We start from the raw sequence: 22031 nt of genomic DNA, 5'->3' as shown, positions 1-22031 counted from the left end.
TTCCTTCCTTCCTTCCTTCCTTCCTTCCTTCCTTCCTTCCTTCCTTCCTTCCTTCCCTCCTTCCCTCCTTCCTTCTTCCTTCCTTCTTCCTTCTTCCTTCCCTCTCTCCCTCTCTCCCTCCCTCCCTCCCTCCTTCCCTCCTTCTCTCTCTCACTCCCTCCCTCCATTGTTCTGTCACCCAGGCTGGAGTGCAGTGACGCCATCTTGGCTCACTGCAACCTCCACCTCCCAGGTTCAAGCAACTCTCTTGCCTCAGCCTCCCGAGTAGCAGGGATTACAGACACCCACTACCATGCCTGGCTAATTTTTTGTATTTTTAGTAGAGACGTGGTTTTGCCATGTTGGCCAGTCTAGTCTTGAACTCCTGGACTCAAGCGATCCCTCTGCCTTGGCCTCCCAAAGTACTGGGATTACAAGCGTAATTCACTGCCTGGTGAGCCACTGTGCCTGGCCTCTGGGCCTTAGTTTCATTTTTAATTTTTTTTTATTTTTTTATTGAGACAACCTCTCACTCTGTTACCCAGGCTGTAGTGCAGTGGGACAATCATAGCTCACTGTAATCGTGACCTCTTAGGCTTAAGTGATCCTCCCACCTTAGCCTCCTAAGTAGCCGGGACTATAGGCGAGCACCACCACACCCAGCTAATTCTTAATATTTTTGTAGAGATACAGTCTCACTATGTTGCCCAGGCTGGTCTCAAACCCCTGGGCTCAAGCGTTCCTCCTGCCTCAGCCTCCCAAAGTGCTGGGATTAGAGGTAAGAGCTGCTGCACCCAGCCAGCCTCAGTTTCTTCAACTGCACAATGGAATGGTGGTTGCAATGAACAGTTGATTCAATATGGAAAATACCTCATTGTGCCTCCACCAAGCAACAGTTAGTTGAGATGGACATTCATGATTATGCCCATCTGAATCTTACTACTCAGATGGGATTACGATTAGGGCAAACCTCAGTAAACTGTTTCTGTGGGTAAAAATGGGCATTTCATGTAAGGAACTATCAAGAATTCTCCAGACCCCTGGGACATAAGCCAGTGTGAAGACGAATACTTACTGCAGTGAAAATGTTTGAAAAGTCTGTTATGAGAATAAATTTCTAATAAGTAAAGATAATGCATTAGAACTTGGTAATCATCCTAGAGAAACCATGAACTCATGTTCACATTCTGGTATCTGAGCACATAATTGTTGGGGGAAAATGTCAAGATCAGATAAGGAAAACGCAATGATGAAGGAGGAAACTTGGAAAATGACCGATTCAGTAACTGCTCTGAAATGCCACAGAATGTCAGACACATGCCTGGGGAATGACAGTGAGCCCGTGTGGATGGAGTTTTGAGACTTTGTTTCTTTTTTTTGAGATGGAGTTTCTCTCTCTTGCCCAGGCTAGAGTGAAGTGGCACGATCTCAGCTCACTGCAACCTCCGCCGCCCGACCCCCATTCCCAGCGATCCTTGTGCCTCAGCCTCCCGAGTAGCTGGGATTATAGACACCTGCCACTACACCCAACTAACTTTTGTATTTTTGGTAGAAATGGGGTTTCACCACGTTGGCCAAACTAGTCTTGAACTTCTAACTTCAGATGGTCCTCCCAAAGTACTAGGATTACAGGCCTGAGGCACTGTGCCTGGCCCAGTTTTGAGATCTTTGAAGTTAATTGTGAAGACTTTGTAGAAATGTAGAAAGCACAGGAAAGTACAAAGAGCACCCGAGTTCCCCACGGTGCTGGTGTCCAGCAATGAGACACCCAGGCCTGACTCCCAGCACTCAGGCAAGCCCTGCCCTTCAACCTGGAGCCTGTCTCCAGCCTCTGCAGGGGGTGTTGGCTGGGCATCAAGTGCACCTGTCAGCTGAGGCAGGGATCTTTTCCAGGCCTCGTTCCAAGTCAGCAGGCTGGAGAGAGCCCCACTGCTGCCCCAGCAGCTCTGAGAGCTGAAATCCTCAGTTCCTTCTCAAGTTGGTCTCGCTTCATGTACAAGAGCACTCTCCACCGGCAAGAGCAGGCCAGGAGGGGTGGGTAGTGAGGCACCCTGGGGATTGGCCCCCCCACCCCGCTGGCTGCTGCCTGTGGGGGGTCAGCTGTGGGGGGCTTTCTGGCAGGTCCAGCTCCCTCACCGCAGAGCTGTCTTCATTCTGTTCATCCCGGGGGCCGGGCTTCAATTTCTGGCATCGTGCTTGCGTGCTTCTGTCTTCTATCTGCACCTCTTTCTCCATTTTCCCCTTTTCTTCTCAATGCCTTCTTCCCCTTCTGTGTTCTTCTTTGTGGGCTGAGGCAGAGGGAGCAGATGGTAGCACCGGGAGGCCAGGGGCCTGTCAGGCTCTTTGCCAGGTTGGCTGCACCCTTGCCTCCTGCCTCCCAGCTCCCAGAGGGGAGATGTCCTTGGGAGCTCCTCCAAGGCCACCCTCCTGCCTCAGGCTAGGAGCTGACCTTTTCTGGCGAAGGCTCATTGCTCCCAGGAGGAGGGAGGAACCCTGGGGAGTGAAGGTTGCCACCACTGGAAGCAGTGGGCCACCACTGCCTGTCACAGAGATCTCCCAGGTTCCAGTGCACTTTCCCAGATGGGCCCTGCTGACCAAGGCCCATCCGTAGAAGGGCAGCCCTGTCACTGTGGCCAGCCACAGCCACATGCTCCTGCCATCTGCTGCCCTGAATGCAGTTATACATCCAGCTACAGGTCCTGCTTGAGCTGAACTCGGCTGTGGTGGACAGACTGGACAGCTCCAGGGGGCAAGGCGAGGCAGCACTTTCCAGAACTTAGAGGCAGAGGGCTGCTGCGGCAGGAGAAGCTACCCAGGAAGCAGAGGCAGGTGCCCTCACCCAAGAGCCATTTGCTCAGGGTCACCGCTGTGCACCCGGGCCCCACCCTCCCCTGGGACCCTGGAGTGGGCTCTGGCCCTCTGGAGCTGAGAGTTAGAGCCCATAGGCCTTTCTCACCGGCCTCATGCCTGGGTCAGGCAAGTATCTTGTGAAGACCAGCCCATCTTTTCCCACACCTGTGCTCATTCAGTGGAGGTAGAAAGAGACCGCAGGTGGTGCTTTAGAGCAGACTCAGACTGATACCTGATGCTGAGGCAGCCTGGGATAGAGGAGCCGGTACTGGATCATGAGTCAGCTCTGCAGGATGGGGAGCCCTGGCAAGTCACTTCTAGATCCTGCAGTTCCTCACCAGTGTAGTCAGAATCAATCAGTGGGTCACTTGGGTCCTCTGGGCTTCCAGATTTTACCATTTCTTTTAAAGTACCTCATTCCCCTCTTCCCTCTCCCCTCTCAGTAAAACTAGCTATAGTATTTCTTGTGTTCCTTATAAGGAAGCAGTATTTTGGGGATGAATTCATGTTGGAGACCAGCAATGGCGCTGGGGCCAGGGGGCAGAAGGGAGCTGTTGGCTGGGGGAGCCACCTACCTCCGGTGCTGCCTCTCATCCTGTCTGCACCTGGGGCCTCCCTCCTAGAGGTTCATCCGCAGCACCATGGAGAAACCTTTCAGGGAAGCTACATGGTAACATGTGTCAGCTCTGAAACTATCCATAAATGTATTGTAAAACAGCGAGAATAATGTAAATTTTAAAAAGTGATTGTGTCATAAATTCTTTTTTTTTTTTTTTTTTTTTTTTTGAGACAGAGTCTTGCTCTGTCGCCCAGGCTGGAGTGCAATGGGTCGATCTCGGCTCACTGCAACCTCCACCTCTCAGGCTCAAGCCATTCTCTCGCCTCAGCCTCGCTAGTAGCTGGGTTTGCGGCTGCCGCCACCACACCCAGCTAATTTTTTTTTTTTTTGAGACGGAGTTTCACTCTTGTTACCCAGGCTGGAGTGCAATGGCGCGATCTCGGCTCACCACAACCTCCGCCTCCTGGGTTCAGGCAATTCTCCTGCCTCAGCCTCCTGAGTAGCTGGGATTACAGGCACGCACCACCACGCCCAGCTAATTTTTTGTATTTTTAGTAGAGACGGGGTTTCACCATGTTGGCCAGGATGGTCTCAATCTCTTGACCTCGTGATCCACCCGCCTCGGCCTCCCAAAGTGCTGGGATTACAGGCTTGAGCCACTGCGCCCGGCCCCCAGCTAATTTTTGTATTTTTTACTTGAGACGGGGTTTCACCATGCTGGCCAGACTGGTCTTGAACCCGCAACCTCAAGCAATCTGCCCACCTCAGCCTCCCAAAGTGCTGGGATTACAGGCGTGAGCCACTGTGCCCAGCCAAATACGTTCTTGACTAAATTAATTCAAATAATTCTTTTCTTTTTTTTTTTTTGAGATCGAGTCTCCCTCTGTTGCCCAGGTTGGAGTGCAGTGGCATGATCTGGTGTTGCTGTAATGTCTGTCTCCCAAGCTCAAGCGATTCTCATGCCTCAGCCTCCCATGTAGCTGGGACCACAGGCACACGCCACCACGCCTGGCTACTTTTTGTGTTTTTGGTAGAGACAAGGGTCCACCCTGTTGGCCAGGCTGGTCTTGAACTCCTGATCTCACGTGATCCGCCCGCCTTGGCCTCCCAAAGTGCTGGGATTACAGGTGTGAGCCACTGCACCCAGTCCCCAAATAATTCTTTTTAAAATTAAAGTTTCAGAAGGATTTTTATTTTTAAATAGCAAACTAAACAAATACCGTGTACCTTGTAAAGCTGAAAAAAAAAAAAAAAAGATTTGAATGACTCCCGGGAACCATGAGGTCTGAGCAAAGCCTGCCACTGCACTGTCACCCTGGAGTTTTGACGGTCCTTTTTGTGCAAATTGTTTTTCAGCTCCTCTGCCTCTGTTTTGAGAGATGAGGGGAATTATCAACTGACTCCAGGTGTTTTCTTGTCAACGTCATTCTCTTCCCTTGTTTTCTACGCTTGCGATCTTTCTAAACATGCTTTTGCAGAGGCTGCCGTTTCCTGCTCTCTGGAGAATGCTCTGTAGAGGGAACGGAAGCTTTCTTCCTGTGCGTGTGTGCCTTCCTGTGTCCTAGCACTTGGGGGTGGAGAATCCCAGGGTGAGGACACCAGTGTCATCAGCATCTCTGCTGTCATGCGTCTGTTTTGCGTGTTTGGAAAGCCTTCGAGCCGGAGGAGGAGTTATTCTTGCAGTAAATACTCGATTTATCGTCTGTCATTTCCCCATGTTTTCTAAGGATTATAGAGGTGTGGACGGGGCTTTCCATATGAGTGCTTCTAAGAGTTTGACTTGAAATTTTAGTGGAGCATATAACTCTCTAGGGACGTGTCAAGATGCAAATGCTAAAGATTTCAGCTTTTTAAATGAACTGAGGTACACAACACTTCACCAGCAGGAATACTGGTGTGTATTTTGCTTTTAAAAATAGCTCAATATGCCAGATTATAAACCAGGATCGCAGGCATGGTGGGGACTGGGAGCTAGTTAATAGGACCATAGCTGTGGGGTGTGTAGTCACAGGGGGTATGGGTGCAGAGGGGGTGTGCTGCCATAGGCTCCATGTTTCCCTTCATCCCGCTCCCTAGAGCCTCAGCCCTATCTCTGCACTGGTGGGAGGCGCTCCTGGTCTGTGAGGCTCAGCAACCTCCCCATCTCCCTGCCCCTCCCTCCAACCAGATCAAAGATACAGTGACAATGGACGCTGGGAGAGCCAACAAGGAGGTGGAAATCCTTCGAAAGCAGTGCAAGGCTCTGTGCCAGGAGCTGAAGGAAGCCCTCCAGGAGGCGGATGTGGCCAAGTGCCGGCGGGACTGGGCCTTCCAGGAGCGAGACAAGATCGTGGCAGAGCGTGATAGCATCCGGTATGGGGTGCCCTTGAGCTGGTGTGGGCTCGTGTCTCCCCGGGATCGGGGATGCACTAGGGCCTGTTGGGAGGGTGAGAATCATTTGCTGTGTGTCCAGGTAAGGTGGGAGGAACCTGGGCTCTCCCTTTCTCACCCCTAGATGATTCCCCAGCCTTGCCTCTTAGTTTTAGAGTTTTCCATTATGTTTCTCCCTCCCATCTCACTTAGCCCTAGATGTCCCAAGTGTGCACTGTGTTCACATGAGACCCCTGTGAAGGGGCACGAGGCTGGCCTCTTTTATTTGAGGGCTTCTGATGAGAAGAACACATCCAAAATGCATCATTTCAGCAGTATTCACCAGGCACCTCCTATGTACCAGGGTCTTAGATCCCTGGAACAAGGAGACCTTAGGAGAGGCTTGGTCCGGCAGGGCAGTGAGGGAGGAAGATGCGTGACTGTGAGCTCCAGGGCTGTGGGGGGCATGCAGGGCTCCCTGGGGTATGGGAGGTCTCCCCAGAGAGCATGGCATTTGAGCTAGAACTGAAAGCATGAGTGGGGTTTTTCTAGGTGGAAAAGGGGGAAGCACATTGTAGATGGAGGTCACCTGTGGAGTGTGCTCAGGGCAGGGGCAAATCATGGCAAGGGCAGGTTGGCAAAATTCCCAAGGGCAGATGTAGAGGCCTCGAAATGTAAGCCAAGCAGTGTGGACTTGATCCTTGGCTGGGAAGGAACAAGGAGAGGCTGTGGTGGTGATGGTGGTGTTTGGGGTGGGGAGAGATAGTGACTTGGTATTTGGGAGGTTTCCCAAAGATTCCTTGTGGTTGGTCAGGGGAGAGACCAATGTCTCTGGGGGCTGGTCAGGAGATGAGGATGGCCAGATGTGGGTGGTGAGGCCCTGCCAGTGGAGAGCACAGCTAGGCGCCAGTGTAAGGGAAGGGAGGCCCAGGGGCTGCTCCCTGTCTGCTTCTGATCATACCCCTTCCACGGTGGTCTCCAGGGGGCAGTCCTCAGCCAGGCTCTGAGTAAGGTTGGGGGAGATTTGGGGTTGTGGAGAGGTGGGAACTAGCCCTCTGGGTATATCCTTTTCTGGAGGAAAAGGATAGAGCCTTTTCAGAGCCCAGGCGCCTTCACAGCTAGGTCATCTGTCCGCACTTTCTTGGGGCCCTCTTTCATAGAGTCTCGCCAAGCTTGTACTTTGCACCTGCACAGAGCTCAGAGACACAGATGCATGAGGACTGGCTGCTCTCCTAAGGGGCTCCCGTTCTAGTTGCTCTAGAAAGCCCTGCCTGTGGGTAGATGAGACATGTGATGGTGCTGGAGCACAGGCCTGCAGGCAGGCAGGGGGAGCTTCATGCAGAGGACAGTCACCCCCCGACCCCCAAAGTGGCGTTAGAACAGTAAGAGTGTGCAGAGAGTAGTCCTTAACTCCAGGCACGTTGAGGGTGAAACGGGGCATTGGGAACCTGACACTTGTTGCCAAGTGACTGTGGGGGTGTCTCTTCCCTGCCCAGGTCCTCCACATTCCCTCTGTCATGCACTGGGGCTGGCCTTGTTGGTCTTACCCCAGACTCCCAAGTGGTCCTGTGCATCTGGGGTTGGGGCCGGTGCTGGCAGGTGTTTGGAGTGGGACAGCCAAGCCATCCGCTGCAGACCAGGAGCCCCCTTCCCCCTGCCCCTTGAGGTGACCTTGTTCTCTGGTTCTTCCACCAGGACGCTGTGTGACAACCTGAGGCGGGAGCGGGACCGTGCAGTGAGTGAGCTGGCCGAGGCCCTGCGCAACCTGGATGACACCCGCAAGCAGAAGAATGATGTCAGCCGCGAGCTGAAGGAACTCAAGTAGGCTCGGGCGGGCACCTGCTGGAGCTGGCATGCATCTGGGAGCCCGGGGCCCCTCTCCCTTCAGGGCAAGGCAATGCTGAGTGCATTGACCGGGGCCTCCTCATTGTGTTGAGCTGGCTGTCTGCCCCTTTACTTCACTCTGCCTTACTCTGTCAGTCTGTAGAATGGGTTCGAATGTCATTTCCATGTTGAATTAATTAGAAATTCTTAGACACAGGGCACTAGGAAGGGAGGGCCCTGTTCCCAGGCAGTCCATTTGGGGCAGGCATGTGTGTGTTTTCTATTAATTCATTCCCCTACTCATGCACTCGCTCGCTCACTCAGTGAGATTTTTCAAGTACCTGCTCTGTGTGGGCCAACCTCCATTAGAGGCGTTGGAGAAATGGCACTGACAAGCATACCAAGTCCCTCTCCTCATGGGCTCACAGTGCACAGGAAAAGACAGACCAAGGTCAGGTCCATCTAAGACAAGTATATAAATGAGTAAAATGGCGACAGATTGTGATTTAGAGTTTTAAAGGCAGTTGCAACCCCCATCCAGCAGTCTGTTTTGCCTGTGTTATTTGGATACCCATTTAGAAGGCTGGGGTGTGAGACATCTTCCCCTCGGTTACGGCAGCTTCCCAGGGTATCATTTAAATACTCAGCAGCCGGTAGTAGTGCATTGAAATACGAAGATCAGGGTTTAAGCAAAGAAATTGGCAGAGCCCAGCAGGCCATGGTCTAGAACCCAGATCTAGGTGGAAAGCAGTGTCTCTCTGTCCATTATGTGACATTTGCCTCGCTGTTAGTGTGCTGAGGGGGCAGTGAGGAATTCGTGTGTTAGTGCAAGTGTGCAAGCCTTACACACTCAAGCGATGCCTTTCAGAAGGGAGTGACAGCTTCTCTTCTTTTCCATTCAGTAAAACTCCTAATAAGACAAAGACCTCCATTTATTCTATAAAAACCCAGACTCTCTGGAGCTTGGGTGCTCTCAGGAATATTTTCAGGGTTAAGAGGCAAGGCAAGACTCTTCACATGGACCATCTTGTGTCTAGCAATGTGATAGAATCAAGGAGTTCTCTTTGAAGGAAAAGTCTAGAACCTCTGGGTCGTGAACATGGGACATTTTGCCTCTTGATTGGGCCACAGTTGCCTAAAGTTTGTGCGTTCAGCTTGTGTGTTCATTTGGCATGTTTGCGTTTGTGCCTCCTGTTTGCTAAGTCCTCTAACTGGCAGGATGCTGGTGAGGGAGTCTGTGTTGCTGCCCAGGAAGCTTCAGGCACTCTCTGGTGATGCCAGATGAGACGGGTGCGGGGAGCATCGAAGGCTGAGCTTGGGTTGCACTGGCTTGGGGAGGGGCTGGGTCAGCGTTGGAAGACATTAGAGCTAGCTCTGCCCTGGAGGCTGAATGATGCTCTAGAGCTGGCTGGTGAGAGCACAGCCTAGGCAAAGGTGTGGCTCTGGAGCCTGTCTGCTGGAGCAGGAAACACAAGTAGGTCAGGAGCCCGGTAGGCAGCGTTCATGAGCTGGCAAGGCAGCCTGGGCCCAGATTTCAGGAAGGGTGTCACAGGCAATTCACCTGAGGATGTAGCAAGGCTTCTGAGTCTGTCTTTTACATCCTGTTTACTGGGTTTTTCTCAGAGCTAACATTTTTAATTTCGATGAAGTCAAATCTATCTTTTTTTTTTTTTTTTTTTTTTTTTTTTAAAGACACAGTTTCACTCTGTTGCCCAAGCTGGAGTGCAGTGGTATGGTCTTGGCTCACTGTAACCTCTGCCTCCCGGTTCAAGTGATTCTTGTGCCTCAGCCTCCTGAGTAGCTGGGATTACAGGGGTCTGCCACCACACCCAGCTAATTTTTGTATTTTTAGTGGATAGGGATTTTGCCATGTTTGCCAGGCTGGTCTCGAACTCCTGGTCTCAAGTGATCTGCCCACCTTAGCCTCCCAAAGTGCTGGGATTACAGGCATGAGTCATCGTGTCCAGTCATCAGTGAACATTTTTAAAAAATTGTAACAATGGCACTAAAGGAAATGTTAAGAACTACATCTTCATCCTAATGTAACTATTTAAATGGTATTTCTGTTGCTTTTTCTGTCAGTTTGCATTTCAATTTGTGATATAGTTGGTGTTAACTTTTATCCGAGGTTAAGGGGTATGGATTGAGATTCATCTTTTTGGCCATGGATGTGCAGTCACTCCAGCATCATTAGTTGGAGGCTGTCCTTCCTCTGTTGACTTCTGTACCTTTGGTAACCTGGGCATTCCTAGGTTCCTTGTTCTGTTCTGCAGACCTATGCATCTGTCTCCCTGACAGCAGCACACAGTCTTGATTGCTGTAGCTGTATACTAAGTCTTAAGTTGGGTAGAGAATTTCCTCCTACTTCAGTCATTTTCAAAATGGCTTTAGTGATTCAGATGCCTTTTTGTATACATTTTAGAATAGTCTTCTCTATCTACAAAAAATCTTGTTGGCATTTTGATTTTTTTTTTTTTTTTTAATTTTATTTTTTTGAGATAGAGGTCTTGTGGTGTGACCTCCTCTCACTGCAGCCTCTACTTCCCGGGTTCAAGTAATTCTCCTGCCTCAGCCTCCCAAATAGCTGGGGTTACAGGTACACACCACCATGCCTAACTGGCATTTTGATTTTAATTGTGTTAAACTTCTTAATAAATTTGGGGATACATCGACGATAGACTGGATAGGGAAAATGTGGCACATATACACCATGGAATATTATGCAGCCATCAAAAACGATGAGTTAGGGTCCTTTGTAGGGACATGGATGAACCTGGAAACCATCATTCTCAGCAAACTGACAGAAGAGCAGAAGATCAAACACCGCATGTTCTCACTCATAGGCGGGTGTTGAACAATGAGAACACATGGACACAGGGAGGGGAGCACTACACACAGGGGTCAGTTGGGGGGAAATAGGGGAGGGACGGTGGGGGATGGGAAGCTGGGGAGAGATAGCAGGGGGAGAAATGCCAGATGTAGGTGATGGGGAGGAAGGCAGCAAATCACACTGCCACGTGTGTTCCTATGCAACAATTTTGCGTGTTCTTCACATGTACCCCAAAACCTAAAATGCAATAAAATAAATAAATGGGAAAAAATAAATAAATAAATAAATAAATAACTAAAATGGGAATTGTTTTCTAACACAGAGGAGGAAAATGAATAAAATATTAATATAGTTAAATTTAAAAAATAAATAAATAAAAATAAATTTGGGGATAATTTGTCTTTTTTAAAAAATTGCGGGCCGGGCGCGGTGGCTCAAGCCTGTAATCCCAGCACTTTGGGAGGCCGAGGCGGGCGGATCACAAGGTCAAGAGATCGAGACCATCCTGGCCAACATGGTAAAACCCCGTCTCTACTAAAAATACAAAAATTAGCTGGGTGTGGTGGCATGTGCCTGTAGTCCCAGCTACTTGGGAGGCCGAGGCAGGAGAATTGCTTGAACCCAGGAGGCGGAGGTTGCAGTGAGCCGAGATTGTGCCACTGCACTCCAGCCTGGCGCCTGGCGATAGAGTGAGACTCTGTCTCAAAAAAAAAAAAATTGCTATGAAAACTCACAGATATCCCAGAAGCATTGACCTGACTCTCTGGATTATTGGGAAACAAGGGGGAAGGGAGCCTGTTTTAGCTCTCACGAATGGCCTGCCTCAGATCAGAGCTGTTAGGCTGTGGGAGGTTTCACCTCCCAAGGGGCTGTCACCATAGCTCTCTCTGTTCACAGAGAGCAGATGGAATCCCAGTTGGAAAAGGAGGCCCGGTTCCGGCAGCTGATGGCCCACAGCTCCCACGACTCGGCCATTGACACGGATTCCATGGAGTGGGAAACGGAAGTTGTAGAGTTCGAGAGGGAGACGGTAAGCCGCCTCTGATGGTTCTTCTCCCGCTCTCCTTGACGTGAAAACCTTGGATGAGGGAGGAGACGATGGCTCTCTTGTAGTATCCCCCAGTTTCACTGCTCCAAGTTTGGAGGTTCTCCTTTTCCCCCCAGGAGTGCGAAGGCATCCTTTCCTAGCAGCTGTTCAGGCCGGGTTGCAGCCGGGGAAGGGCATGGTGCTGGGGGGAAGCTGACAGGGGTGTCTGTCTGTAGTGACCAGAAATGGCAAGTTGCAGGTACTCATAGGTTTCCATCCTGAGGATGGAGTGTCTCATCAGATGAGGTGAAGGGATGGTCCCCCACATTTGAGTGCACAGCTTGGGGGCTGAAGAGCCAACGGTCTCTGTCACTGCTTTGTGAAGTACGCTGCTACTGCTGCTGTTTTTACAGGAGGATATTGACTTGAAGGCACTGGGGTTTGATATGGCAGAAGGTGTGAATGAGCCTTGTTTCCCGGGGGACTGCGGCATATTTGTCACTAAAGTGGACAAAGGAAGCATTGCTGATGGCCGTTTAAGGTAGGAGTTGAGGCGCAGGCTCTGGAGGCAAGGTGGGGCTCTTCTCCCCAGTGCAGAGGACCCGAAGAGAGCCAGGTAGCAGTTAGGTGAACGTTTCCAGCCTCAGACGCACAGGCCTGCATCTCACCAGCTAATACTGATCCATAAAGAAACTGCTTCTCAGTTGCCTCTGAATCTGATTTTTCTCCAGTTACCAGGTGCTGTCATTTGCTCCTTTGGATGGGAAGGTGCTCAGGGGATATATGTGAGAGCATACATGGCATGCTCATTCAGTGAAATAGTCATGATGATAAAATAGCTAACACTTATACAGCAAATAACACTTATACAGTGCGATTTGCTGAGTGCTGGTTTAAGCACTTTATATAAATTGATTGATTAATCTTTACAACCCTACTAGATTGATGTGATTATTGCCCCCATTTTACATTTGAGGACACTGAAGCCTGGAGGGGCTAGTTCATGCAGCTAATAAGTGGTAGAGCCAGGCTTTGAACCCAAGCTGTCTAACCTCAGCATCTGCAGATTTCACCACTCTGCACTCCTGGAAGAGGAGATTTTCTGAGCGTGTATGTAGGGCACTCACTTTTTGGCAGTCAGCCCTCTGAATGGGAGCAGTGGGCGGCTAACTGCTAGTCCCCAGACTGTGTGGGTGCTGACCTGGCTGTGTCCCTCCTCAGGGTCAATGACTGGCTGCTGCGAATCAACGATGTGGACCTCATCAACAAGGACAAGAAGCAGGCCATCAAAGCGCTCCTCAATGGGGAGGGGGCCATCAACATGGTTGTGCGGCGGAGGAAGTCCCTGGGTGGGAAGGTGGTCACGCCACTGCACATCAACCTCAGTGGACAGAAAGGTAGCAGGCCTGTGGACATGGCAGAGTTCCTCACGCGGCAGGGGCCCTTTTTTGTGCACAGGAGCTGGAGTTGTCCCTTACAGCATCTCAGTCACAGGGATGAGGGGCCAATGCCATTTAAATGTAGCCCATGTGCTTTCCTGGCAGGAGGTTGTCTGGACCCTGAGCCTTGCTTTCTGAGTGTTTGATTCATTAGGGCAGATGTGACTAAGCTCCCCTCCCCCGCCCCGATTGATGGGACCAGGGCAGGGTGTGGGGATAGACAGGGCACAGCCTGCTGACATCCTCTTTTGTAAGAAGATGGTAACAAAGATGAGGGAGGGCAACCCGGGCTGGGTAGCGAGGCCAGGGGCTACCCAGTGACCTCCTGTGGCTTGCAGACAGCGGCATCAGTCTGGAGAATGGCGTGTATGCTGCTGCCGTGCTGCCCGGAAGCCCTGCCGCCAAAGAAGGGTCCCTTGCTGTGGGAGACAGGATTGTCGCGGTAAGTCTCAACGTGGGAGCCATGGTCATCTGCTGTGTATAGACAGTTTACATTTGTGAGGTTTGAGCAAGAAGTAATGAGCAAAGTTTTTATGTTCTCCTTGTTCTGGGCATTGTACCATGTGAACATTTAAAAATAGGCTTTGCGATGGTATGTTTCTATTTACTGTGGAAAATTAGGAAATAAAGAAAAGGTCTAGGAGGGAAATAAGAATCACTTGCAGTGCTACCACCTGTAAATAACCTGTCTCCATCTTACCTTGTTGCCCAGGTTGGAGTGCAGTGACGCAATCCCGGTTACTGCAACCTCCAAAGGTTTAAGAGGGAAATAAGAATCACTTGCAAAGGTTATCTACCAATCGTAGATAACCTTTATTAACTTTTTTTTTTTTGAGACACATTCTTGCTCTGTCACCCAGGTTAGAGTGCAGTGGCACAATCCTGGCTCACTGCAACCTCTGCCTCCTGTGTTCAAGCAATTCTCCTGCCTCAGTCTCCTGAGCAGCTGGAATTATAGGCAGTGTGCTACCACACCTGGCTAACTTTGTACTTTTAGTAGAGACGGGGTTTCACCTTGTTGGCCAGGCTGGCCTCGAACTCCCAACCTCAGGTGATTTGCCTGCCTTGGCCTCCCAAAGCGCTAGGATTACAGGCGTGAGCCACCTCGACCAGCTTTATTAACATTTTAAATGTAGTTAGTTCTCTTACATTTAACGTTCTCATGAATGTTTATTAAGGACAATTTAGAAAATAGAAATCATTGTGTTGTGACTTTTAAACCCCCACCTTTTTTTTTTTTTTAAACCAACTGTAATACCTATTTTTAATTTTGTTTGTTACCAAAGTAAGTCCTGTTTGTTGTAAAATATCCAAGCAATACAAAATATGTAAAGTGAAAAGTGGCCGTCCCTCTCTTCCCTCTTCAATTCTGCTCCTGGAGATTGGCACTGCCCCCATTTGGAAGATAAGCACCCAGCCCAAACCATAAATGCCCCTAGAAATCTATGTATAGTTTTGCTATTTATGCACAATTATGAGATCTGCAATTTGCATCATATTGTGTTGACATCTTTCTAAGTCCAGCCTGGCTAATGTTACCCACCTCATGGTATTCTGTTGTTTGATTATGTATAGTTTAAATCATCCCCCTATTGATGGACATGGAAGTTGTTTTCAGGGTCGGCAGTTGCAAATAGTCCTGCCGTGAGCTTTACCTGTGTGCACAGCCACTCTGGAGACACCTAATGGTCTCTCTGGGGCTAAGCTACAAATGCTGCGAGACTAGCGAATCATAGGACATGCAAATTTAATACTTTTAACTAACCTTTTAAAATAAAAAATGCCAGCGGGGTGCGGTGGCCCACGCCTGTAATCCCAGCACCTTGGGAGGCCAAGGCAGGTGAATCACCTGTGGTCAGGAGTTTGAGACCAGCCTGGCCAACATGGCGATACCCTGTCTCTACTAAAAATACAAAAATTAGCTGGGCATGGTGGTAGGCACCTGTAATCCCAGCTTCTTAGGTGGATGAGACAGGAGAATCACTTGAACCTAGGAGGCAGAGGTTGCAGTGAGTTGAGATCACACCACTGCATTCCAGCCTGGGCCACAGAGCAAGACTCCTGTCTCAAAATACATAAATAAAAAATAAAATACATAATCAAAATAATACATAATACATAAATAAAAAATAAAACTGAAAATGCCTCTTTTTCATGGCATATATACAAAATTCCAATAATACAAAAGGCAAATAGTGACAATAACTCTTCCTGTGGCCAGACCCCTCGTCTGCTACTTCCCACCCTGATGGCAATCACTGTTGACAGTTTATTATGTCCTAGAAACCTTCAAAACATGGACATCTCACACGTTTTTGGGGGGTTGGGGTAACCTGGATGGGATTATAATATACTCAATTGTTCATCTTGCTTTTTGTTTTTATTTTCCTTGTTATTTTTTAAGACAGAGTATCACTGTGCCACTCAGGCTGGGGTGCAATGGTGTGATCTTGGCTCACTACAGCTTCCGTTTCCCAGGTTCAAGCCATTCTCCTCCTTCAGCCTCCCAAATAGCTGGGATTATAGGCATTCGCCAGCACACCCAGCTGATTTTTGTAATTTTAGTAGAGATGGGGTTTCACCATGTTGGCCAGGCTGGTTTCAAACTCCTGACTGCAGGTGATCACCTGCCTTGGCCTTTCAAAGTGCTGGGATTACTGGCGTGAGCCACCATGCCCAGATTTTAGCAGCATGTCCTGCAGGTCCTTCCATATTCATATCTTTTTATTTTTGTTTGAGATAGAGTCTCACTCTGTTGCCCAGGCTGGAATGCAGTGGCACGATCTCGGCTCACTGCAACCCCTGCCTCCCAGGTCTGAGCAATTCTCCTGCCTCAGCCTCCTGAGCAGCTGGGATTACAGATGTGTGCCAGCATGCCATGCTAATTTTTTTGTATTTTTAGTAGAGACAAGGTTTCACCATATTGCCGAGGCTGGTCTCGTACTCCTGACCTCAGACGATCTGCCCTCAGCCTCCCAAAGTGTTGGGGTTACAGGCGTGAGCCACCGTGCCCTGCCTGTATTCACATCTTTAGATCTGCCTGGGTCATTTCCATAACTGCATGTCATTCCTTAGTGGCAGCAGCCCAAGCTGTTCACCAGTCCCTCCCAAGGGATAGTCTGGGCATCTCTGCCTTTACTTACATCTGTGTCATGCTGCATGGCCACTGGCATGCCACCTCATAGAGACCCAGGAGTGTGCCCTGGGATACATTCCTGGGGTTGGGGTTTGCTGGGTCAGAGGGCATGAATGTTTTACATCCAATGAGATCTTCCCCCTGTGCTCCAAAAAGATCATGGCCTTTTCAGTCCTCCCTGCAGTGTGTGTGGAGGGGGAACTCATTGCCTCACATCTTTGCCAGTGTTTTTCAGACGGCTCTGCTCTCATGGTCAGGACTGTGGGCGAAGCACCGGCTCCACGTAGCCATACTACACCCTGGGGTCATGGGATCCTTGAGAACAGGGTGGGGATTTACAGAGAAAATTGGGGGCAGAGTGGAAAAGCAATATGGCCACTATGAAAATTTTTAAAATGGGGATATAAGGAAGAAAACACAAATTAATGTACTACTTGAAGATAATCACTCTGCAGATATTTTAAAAAGAAAACTTGACTTTAAAATGATTATAGGTTATAGGAAGCTGCAGAGATACTAAAGGGGGGTCCTATGTACTCTTCTCCCCACTTCGCCTCATGGTTGCACGTTGCATAAGTGTAATATCCAAGCCAGCATATTGACATTGGCACTGTGTGTGTGTGTGTGTGTGTGTGTGTGTGTGTGTGTGTGTATGGTTGTGTGTGGTTTAACACATATTGTTCTGTGTAACCGCCACCGCAGTGAAGATACATAGCTATTCCATCAGCACTGAGGCCTCTGTCCCACTCCCCCTTTGTAGTCACACCCCCTGCTCCCTTCCATCCCTGCCCCCTGGCAGCTGATTAGTTCTCCCTCTCTGTGATGATGTCATTTTGAGAATGTCACCGACATAGAATCATATAGTATGTGACCTCGGGAGCTTGGCTGTTTTCACTCCACACCATGCCTGCGAGATCCACCCAAGAGGCTGCGTGTGCTGGCTGCTTGTTCCTTTTCGTTGCTGAGCAGTGTTCTGCGGTGTGGGTATATTACAGTTTAGACATTCACCTGTTGCACATAGACTTAAGAAGGTCTGCACATAGCTGTGAGGGATGTAGGCAGAGATTCCGGGAGCAGGGTTGAGAGGTTCTTTGTGAACAATCGCAGGACTCCACTTCATGGGGTGCTTTCTCTACAAGGCCTTTTCTACCCATGGTCTTGTTTTTAGTCCCCTGCTCTCCCAAGGTGTATGCATGCGTTTATCTTCCATTTCCTGTGGAGACAAGGAGCTGGGAAGTCCTGTACCACGTGTCAGGGCACAGCAGGGCCAAGATGTTCCCCCAGGTCCTCAGTGTTCTGGTCCCAGAAGGACATGCTTCTCCCCTAGCCTGCTGTGAAGTCTTTTGTATTCCTCTTCCTTAGAAGCCCCTTACCCAGATTCCTTGGGCCTCACTAGGAGGACCTCTAACCTTTGCCAACTCCTGACTTTGGCACCTGCATTTGGTGACTGTCTAGCACAGGAGGGCAGGTGGGCAGAGGCCCCAACCTGGTAGGCCTGAGGCTGCTCTGCTGGTGGCCTGACATGCTCTCCGTCCTGCCCTAGATCAATGGCATTGCACTGGACAACAAGTCTCTGAATGAATGTGAATCTCTGCTGCGGAGCTGCCAGGACTCCCTGACCCTGTCCCTCCTGAAGGTAAGGGCTGCATGTGCCTCCACTCTGATGGTCGGGAGTGTTGGCAAAGCCCCGACTCCACATAGTCAGCGCTACTCCACAGGGTCATGGGATCCTTGAGAACAGGGCGGGGATTCACAGAGTGCAGGGGGGACAGGAACCCTGACTAGATGCTAGTCTGTAATTTAAAAAACAGCAATCAAGGCCATGTTGGGCACAGTTGTGTACATTTGAATCTGGACCGGATACTTAGATGATCTTAGGGAATTGTTGCCAATTTTCCTAGGTGTCATGATGGCACTGGGGTTGTTACACAGGAGAATGGCCTTATATGGGGAGGGACAAGCGAAAGTTGTTAGAAGTGATGTGTTGTGGCTGGGCGTGGTGGCTCATGCCTGTAATCCCAACACTTTGGGAGGCCAAGGCAGTCGGATCACTTGAGTCCAGCAACACAGCAAGACCCCGCCTCTACAGAAAATACAAAAAGCCCGGGAAGTTGAGGTGGCAGTGACCTGTGATCGTGCCACTGCACTCCAGCCTAGGTGACAGAGTGAGACCTTGTCTCAAAAATGAAAGGAAGGGGCCAGGCACTGTGGCTCATGCCTGTAATACCAGCACTTTGGGTGGCTGAGGCAGGTGGATCACCTGAGGTCAGGAGTTCAAGACTAGCCTGACCAACATGGAGAGAAACCCCGTCTCTACTAAAAATACAAAAATAGAAAAATAGGTGTGATGGCGCACACCCGCAATCCCAGCTACTCAGGAGGCTGAGGTAGGAGAATCACTTGAACCTGGGAGGCAGAGGTTGTGGTGACATGAGATCACGCCACTGCACTGCAGCCTGGGCAACAAGAGTAAAACTCCGTCTCAAAAAAAAAAAAAAGAAAAAAGGGAGGGAGGGAGGAAAAGGAAGGGGAGTGACATGTTATGATATTTGTAACTTGCTTTCCAATGTTCTACAATCCAATGTATTGTTATGGATATAGACAGTAAAAACAATTTAGTAAAATACTATTGAATCTAGGTGGTACATTTATGGACATTTATTGTACTTTTCTACATATATGAAAAGATTAATCATAGGAAGTTAGAAAAATAGACCCAATTTATAAAACATCTCAATGAAAATGGGCTGGGTCTATTTTTTCTAACTTTCTATTAAGAGATGTTTTCTAAGTTAGCTATTTTTAAATTAATTGACTTTTATGGAAGCAGTTTTATGTTGACACAAAAGTTGGGCTGATACAGAGTTCTTAGTACCCTCTCAGCCATCCCACCACCACCATTCCCACTCCTGGCTCCAAGTTCCCCTAGTTTTGACATTTTGCATTAGTGTAGTTAGTACATGCATTACAATTAGTGAGCCAATATGATGCATTAGTATTAACTATAATGCATGGTTTACACTGAGGTTCAGTCTTGGTGGCGTATTTTCTGTGAGTTTTGATGCGTGTGTGATGACATGCACCACCATTATAGTATCATACATGGTAGTTTCGCTGCCCTAAAAATTCCGCATGCTCCCCATATTTGTCCAAGCCGCTGTCAACAACTGATCCTCTTACTGTCTCCAAGCTTTTGTGTTTTCCAGAATGCCATAGAGTTGGAATCACAGGGTGTATAGAATGGCTTCTTCACTTACTAATATACACTTAAGATTGCTTCACATCCTTTTAGTTCTTTTTAGTGCTAATTCATATTCCATTGTCTGAGTGTACCACAAGAGATATATTTTTAACAATGAATTTTTACTTTTATGTTTAATTTATTTTTTTAAATATGCAGGACATGGTGCAGGTGATTTTCTTTGTGTGTGTGTGTGTGTGTGTGTGTGTGAGAGAGAGAGAGAGAGAGAGAGAAAGAGAGATTGGGAGTCTCGCTCTGTCACCTAGGCTGGAGCGCAGTGACACAATATCAGCTCACTGCAACCTCTACCTCCCAGGTTCGAGCAATTCTGCCTCAGCCTCCCAAATAGCTGGGACTATAGGTGCCCGCCACCATGCCCAACTCATTTTTGTATTTTTAGTAAAGATGGGACTTCACCATACGGGTTAGGCTGACCATGTAATCCACTCACCTCAGCCTCCCAAAGTGCTGGGATTACAGGTGTGAGCCACTGTGCCTGGCTGAGGTGATTTCAGAAAATTTTCAAAGTTAAGGGAACTTCGACTCTTCTTTAAGTTCAGAGTGGCCAGAGCCGTGAGAAAACTTCTCCATTAGGGGCAAGCGTGTGTGTGTGTGTGTGTGTGTCTGTCTGTCTCTTTTTTAGGGGGCAGGTGGCCCATTCCTGACCATTGCTTTACCTGTGGGGACAGTTTTCAGTGGCAGCTCCAAGTCCTGCCATCTCACCTTCTCTCTTTCTCACTCCTCTGCAATCCCTGCCTAGGTGTTCCCTCAGAGCTCCTCGTGGAGTGGCCAGAACATTTTTGAAAATATCAAAGACTCTGATAAGATGCTGAGTTTTCGAGCCCATGGCCCGGAGGTCCAGGCTCATAATAAACGGAACTTGATACAGCACAATAACTCCACGCAGACAGACATCTTCTACGCGGACAGGCTGGAAGACAGGAAGGAACCAGGCCCCCCAGGAGGCAGCAGCTCCCTTCTGCACAAGCCATTCCCAGGGGGACCCTTGCAGGTCTGCCCCCAGGCCTGTCCCAGTGCCTCTGAGCGTAGCCTGAGCTCCTTCCGCTCAGATGCCTCTGGGGACCGTGGCTTTGGGCTGGTGGATGTGCGTAGCCGGCGGCCGCTGCTGCCCTTTGAGACAGAGGTGGGCCCCTGTGGGGTGGGGGAGGCCCCCCTGGACAAGGCGGACTCTGAAGGCTCCAACAGTGGCGGGACCTGGCCCAAGGCCGTGCTCAGCTCCACGGCAGCGCCTGAGAAACTCTCCGTTTATAAGAAGCCAAAGCAAAGAAAGTCCATCTTTGACCCTAACACTTTCAAACGCCCCCAGACACCTCCCAAAATAGACTACCTGCTTCCAGGCTCTGGGCCTGCTCACTCTCCCCAGCCCTCCAAGAGGGTGGGGCCTCTGACACCCCCAAAACCTCCCAGGAGGAGCGACTCCATTAAGTTCCAGCACAGGCTGGAGACCAGCTCCGAGTCAGAGGCCACTCTGGTGGGCAGCTCCCCATCCACTAGCCCCCCGAGTGCCCTGCCCCCCGACGGGGACCCTGGGGAGCCCATGCACGCGTCACCCCCTCGCAAGGCCAGGGTCCGCATCGCTTCCAGCTACTACCCTGAAGGAGACGGGGACTCCTCCTTCCTGCCAGCCAAGAAGTCCTGTGATGAGGACCTCACCTCCCAGAAGGTGGACGAAGTAGGGCAGAAGCGACGCCGGCCAAAGTCTGCTCCCAGTTTTCGGCCTAAGCTCGCTCCAGTAGTGATTCCTGCTCAGTTCCTGGAGGTAGAGCTGAGCCCCAGGGTGCGGTGAGGGGAAGCCTGGAGTGGGGCATTTGGCTGAGGGAGGGCTGCTGATTGGCCCTGCACCAGTGTCCCCGGGCTCCTGTTTAACCTGGCGCCTTTGCTGTTGGAGTTGAGGAAGAGGAAGGGGTAGCAGGGGGATGCCTGTGGGAAGTGGCCCAGCTAGGAGGTAGGTACGTGGCATGGGAGTGTGACGCCAGGAGGGGAACGCTTTCTTGGGTATAGCATTTGGTTTGCTTTTTCAGACAAGAAGCTTTTGAACTTGTACAATAAAACCTAGGGCGTGGACTTGCCTTGAAGGGCTAGGGAGATGAGGTGGCACGTGTGAGACTGAGTGGGCAGCAGGACAGCCTGACTGTGTGTGCTGTCATCATTTCTAGGAGGGTGAGATTGCTGGGGACTGTGGACAGCATCCCAGGCACCAGTCCACACTGCTCACTGGGGACAGAGAGCTTCCCACAGCCCTGTGCATTGGGCAGAGTTGTACGTGCCTGATGCACGTGTGCATTCTCCCCTTTAACATGATCTCTATGTGAAAGAACAGATTCATTTTCTGCAGTTTTCTTCTGAAGGGTCTGTAAAGCTGCTCCCTTGCAGCCGTGTAAGGCAACATCAATGGGCAAGACTTCTTTCCACCTGTCTCCTCCTGTGCCCCAGTGGGAGGAGCTGGTTCCTGGGGGACAGAAACTGGCTTGTAGAGGTGTCCAAAAGCTCCACTGTTTTTGTTTTTTTTCAAGATGGGAGTCTTACTCTGTCGCTCAGGCTGGAGTACAGTGGTGCAATCTCGGCCCACTGTAACTTCTGCCTCCCAGGCTCAAGTGATTCTCCTGCCTCAGCCTCCTGAGTAGCTGAGATTACAGGGACCCGTCACCATGCCCAGCTAATTTTTGAATTTTTAGTGGAGACGGGGTTTTGCCATGTTGGCCAGGGTGGTCTTGAACTCCTGAGCTCAGTTGATCTGCCCACCTCGGCCTCTTACAGTGCTGGGATTACAGGTGTG

At 49.9% G+C, this 22031-nt stretch overlaps 1 protein-coding gene across 6 annotated transcripts in view; it reads left to right on the top strand.

Annotated features, from left to right (window-relative positions):
• Positions 1-22031, top strand: part of DLG5 (discs large MAGUK scaffold protein 5) — a 147268-nt gene that overhangs the window by 85765 nt on the left and 39472 nt on the right. For 5 of the 6 annotated variants that reach the window (XM_032259182.1, XM_032259181.1, XM_032259180.1 and 2 more), the window contains exons 8-15: positions 5556-5740; positions 7433-7558; positions 11289-11421; positions 11832-11959; positions 12640-12815; positions 13196-13299; positions 17537-17629; positions 19995-21014. In XM_032259182.1, the coding sequence (XP_032115073.1) occupies positions 5556-5740; positions 7433-7558; positions 11289-11421; positions 11832-11959; positions 12640-12815; positions 13196-13299; positions 17537-17629; positions 19995-21014 (1965 nt within the window). The remainder of the gene's footprint in view (positions 1-5555; positions 5741-7432; positions 7559-11288; positions 11422-11831; positions 11960-12639; positions 12816-13195; positions 13300-17536; positions 17630-19994; positions 21015-22031) is intronic. The other variant, XM_032259185.1, reaches the window with a different exon arrangement.

Source organism: Sapajus apella, unplaced genomic scaffold (assembly GCF_009761245.1).
Source record: "Sapajus apella isolate SASKATOON/1434 unplaced genomic scaffold, GSC_monkey_1.0 scaffold107, whole genome shotgun sequence".
Lineage (NCBI taxonomy): Eukaryota > Metazoa > Chordata > Mammalia > Primates > Cebidae > Sapajus > Sapajus apella.
Note: the sequence above shows the minus strand (reverse complement) of the source record. Positions and strands in the feature narration are given on the sequence as shown.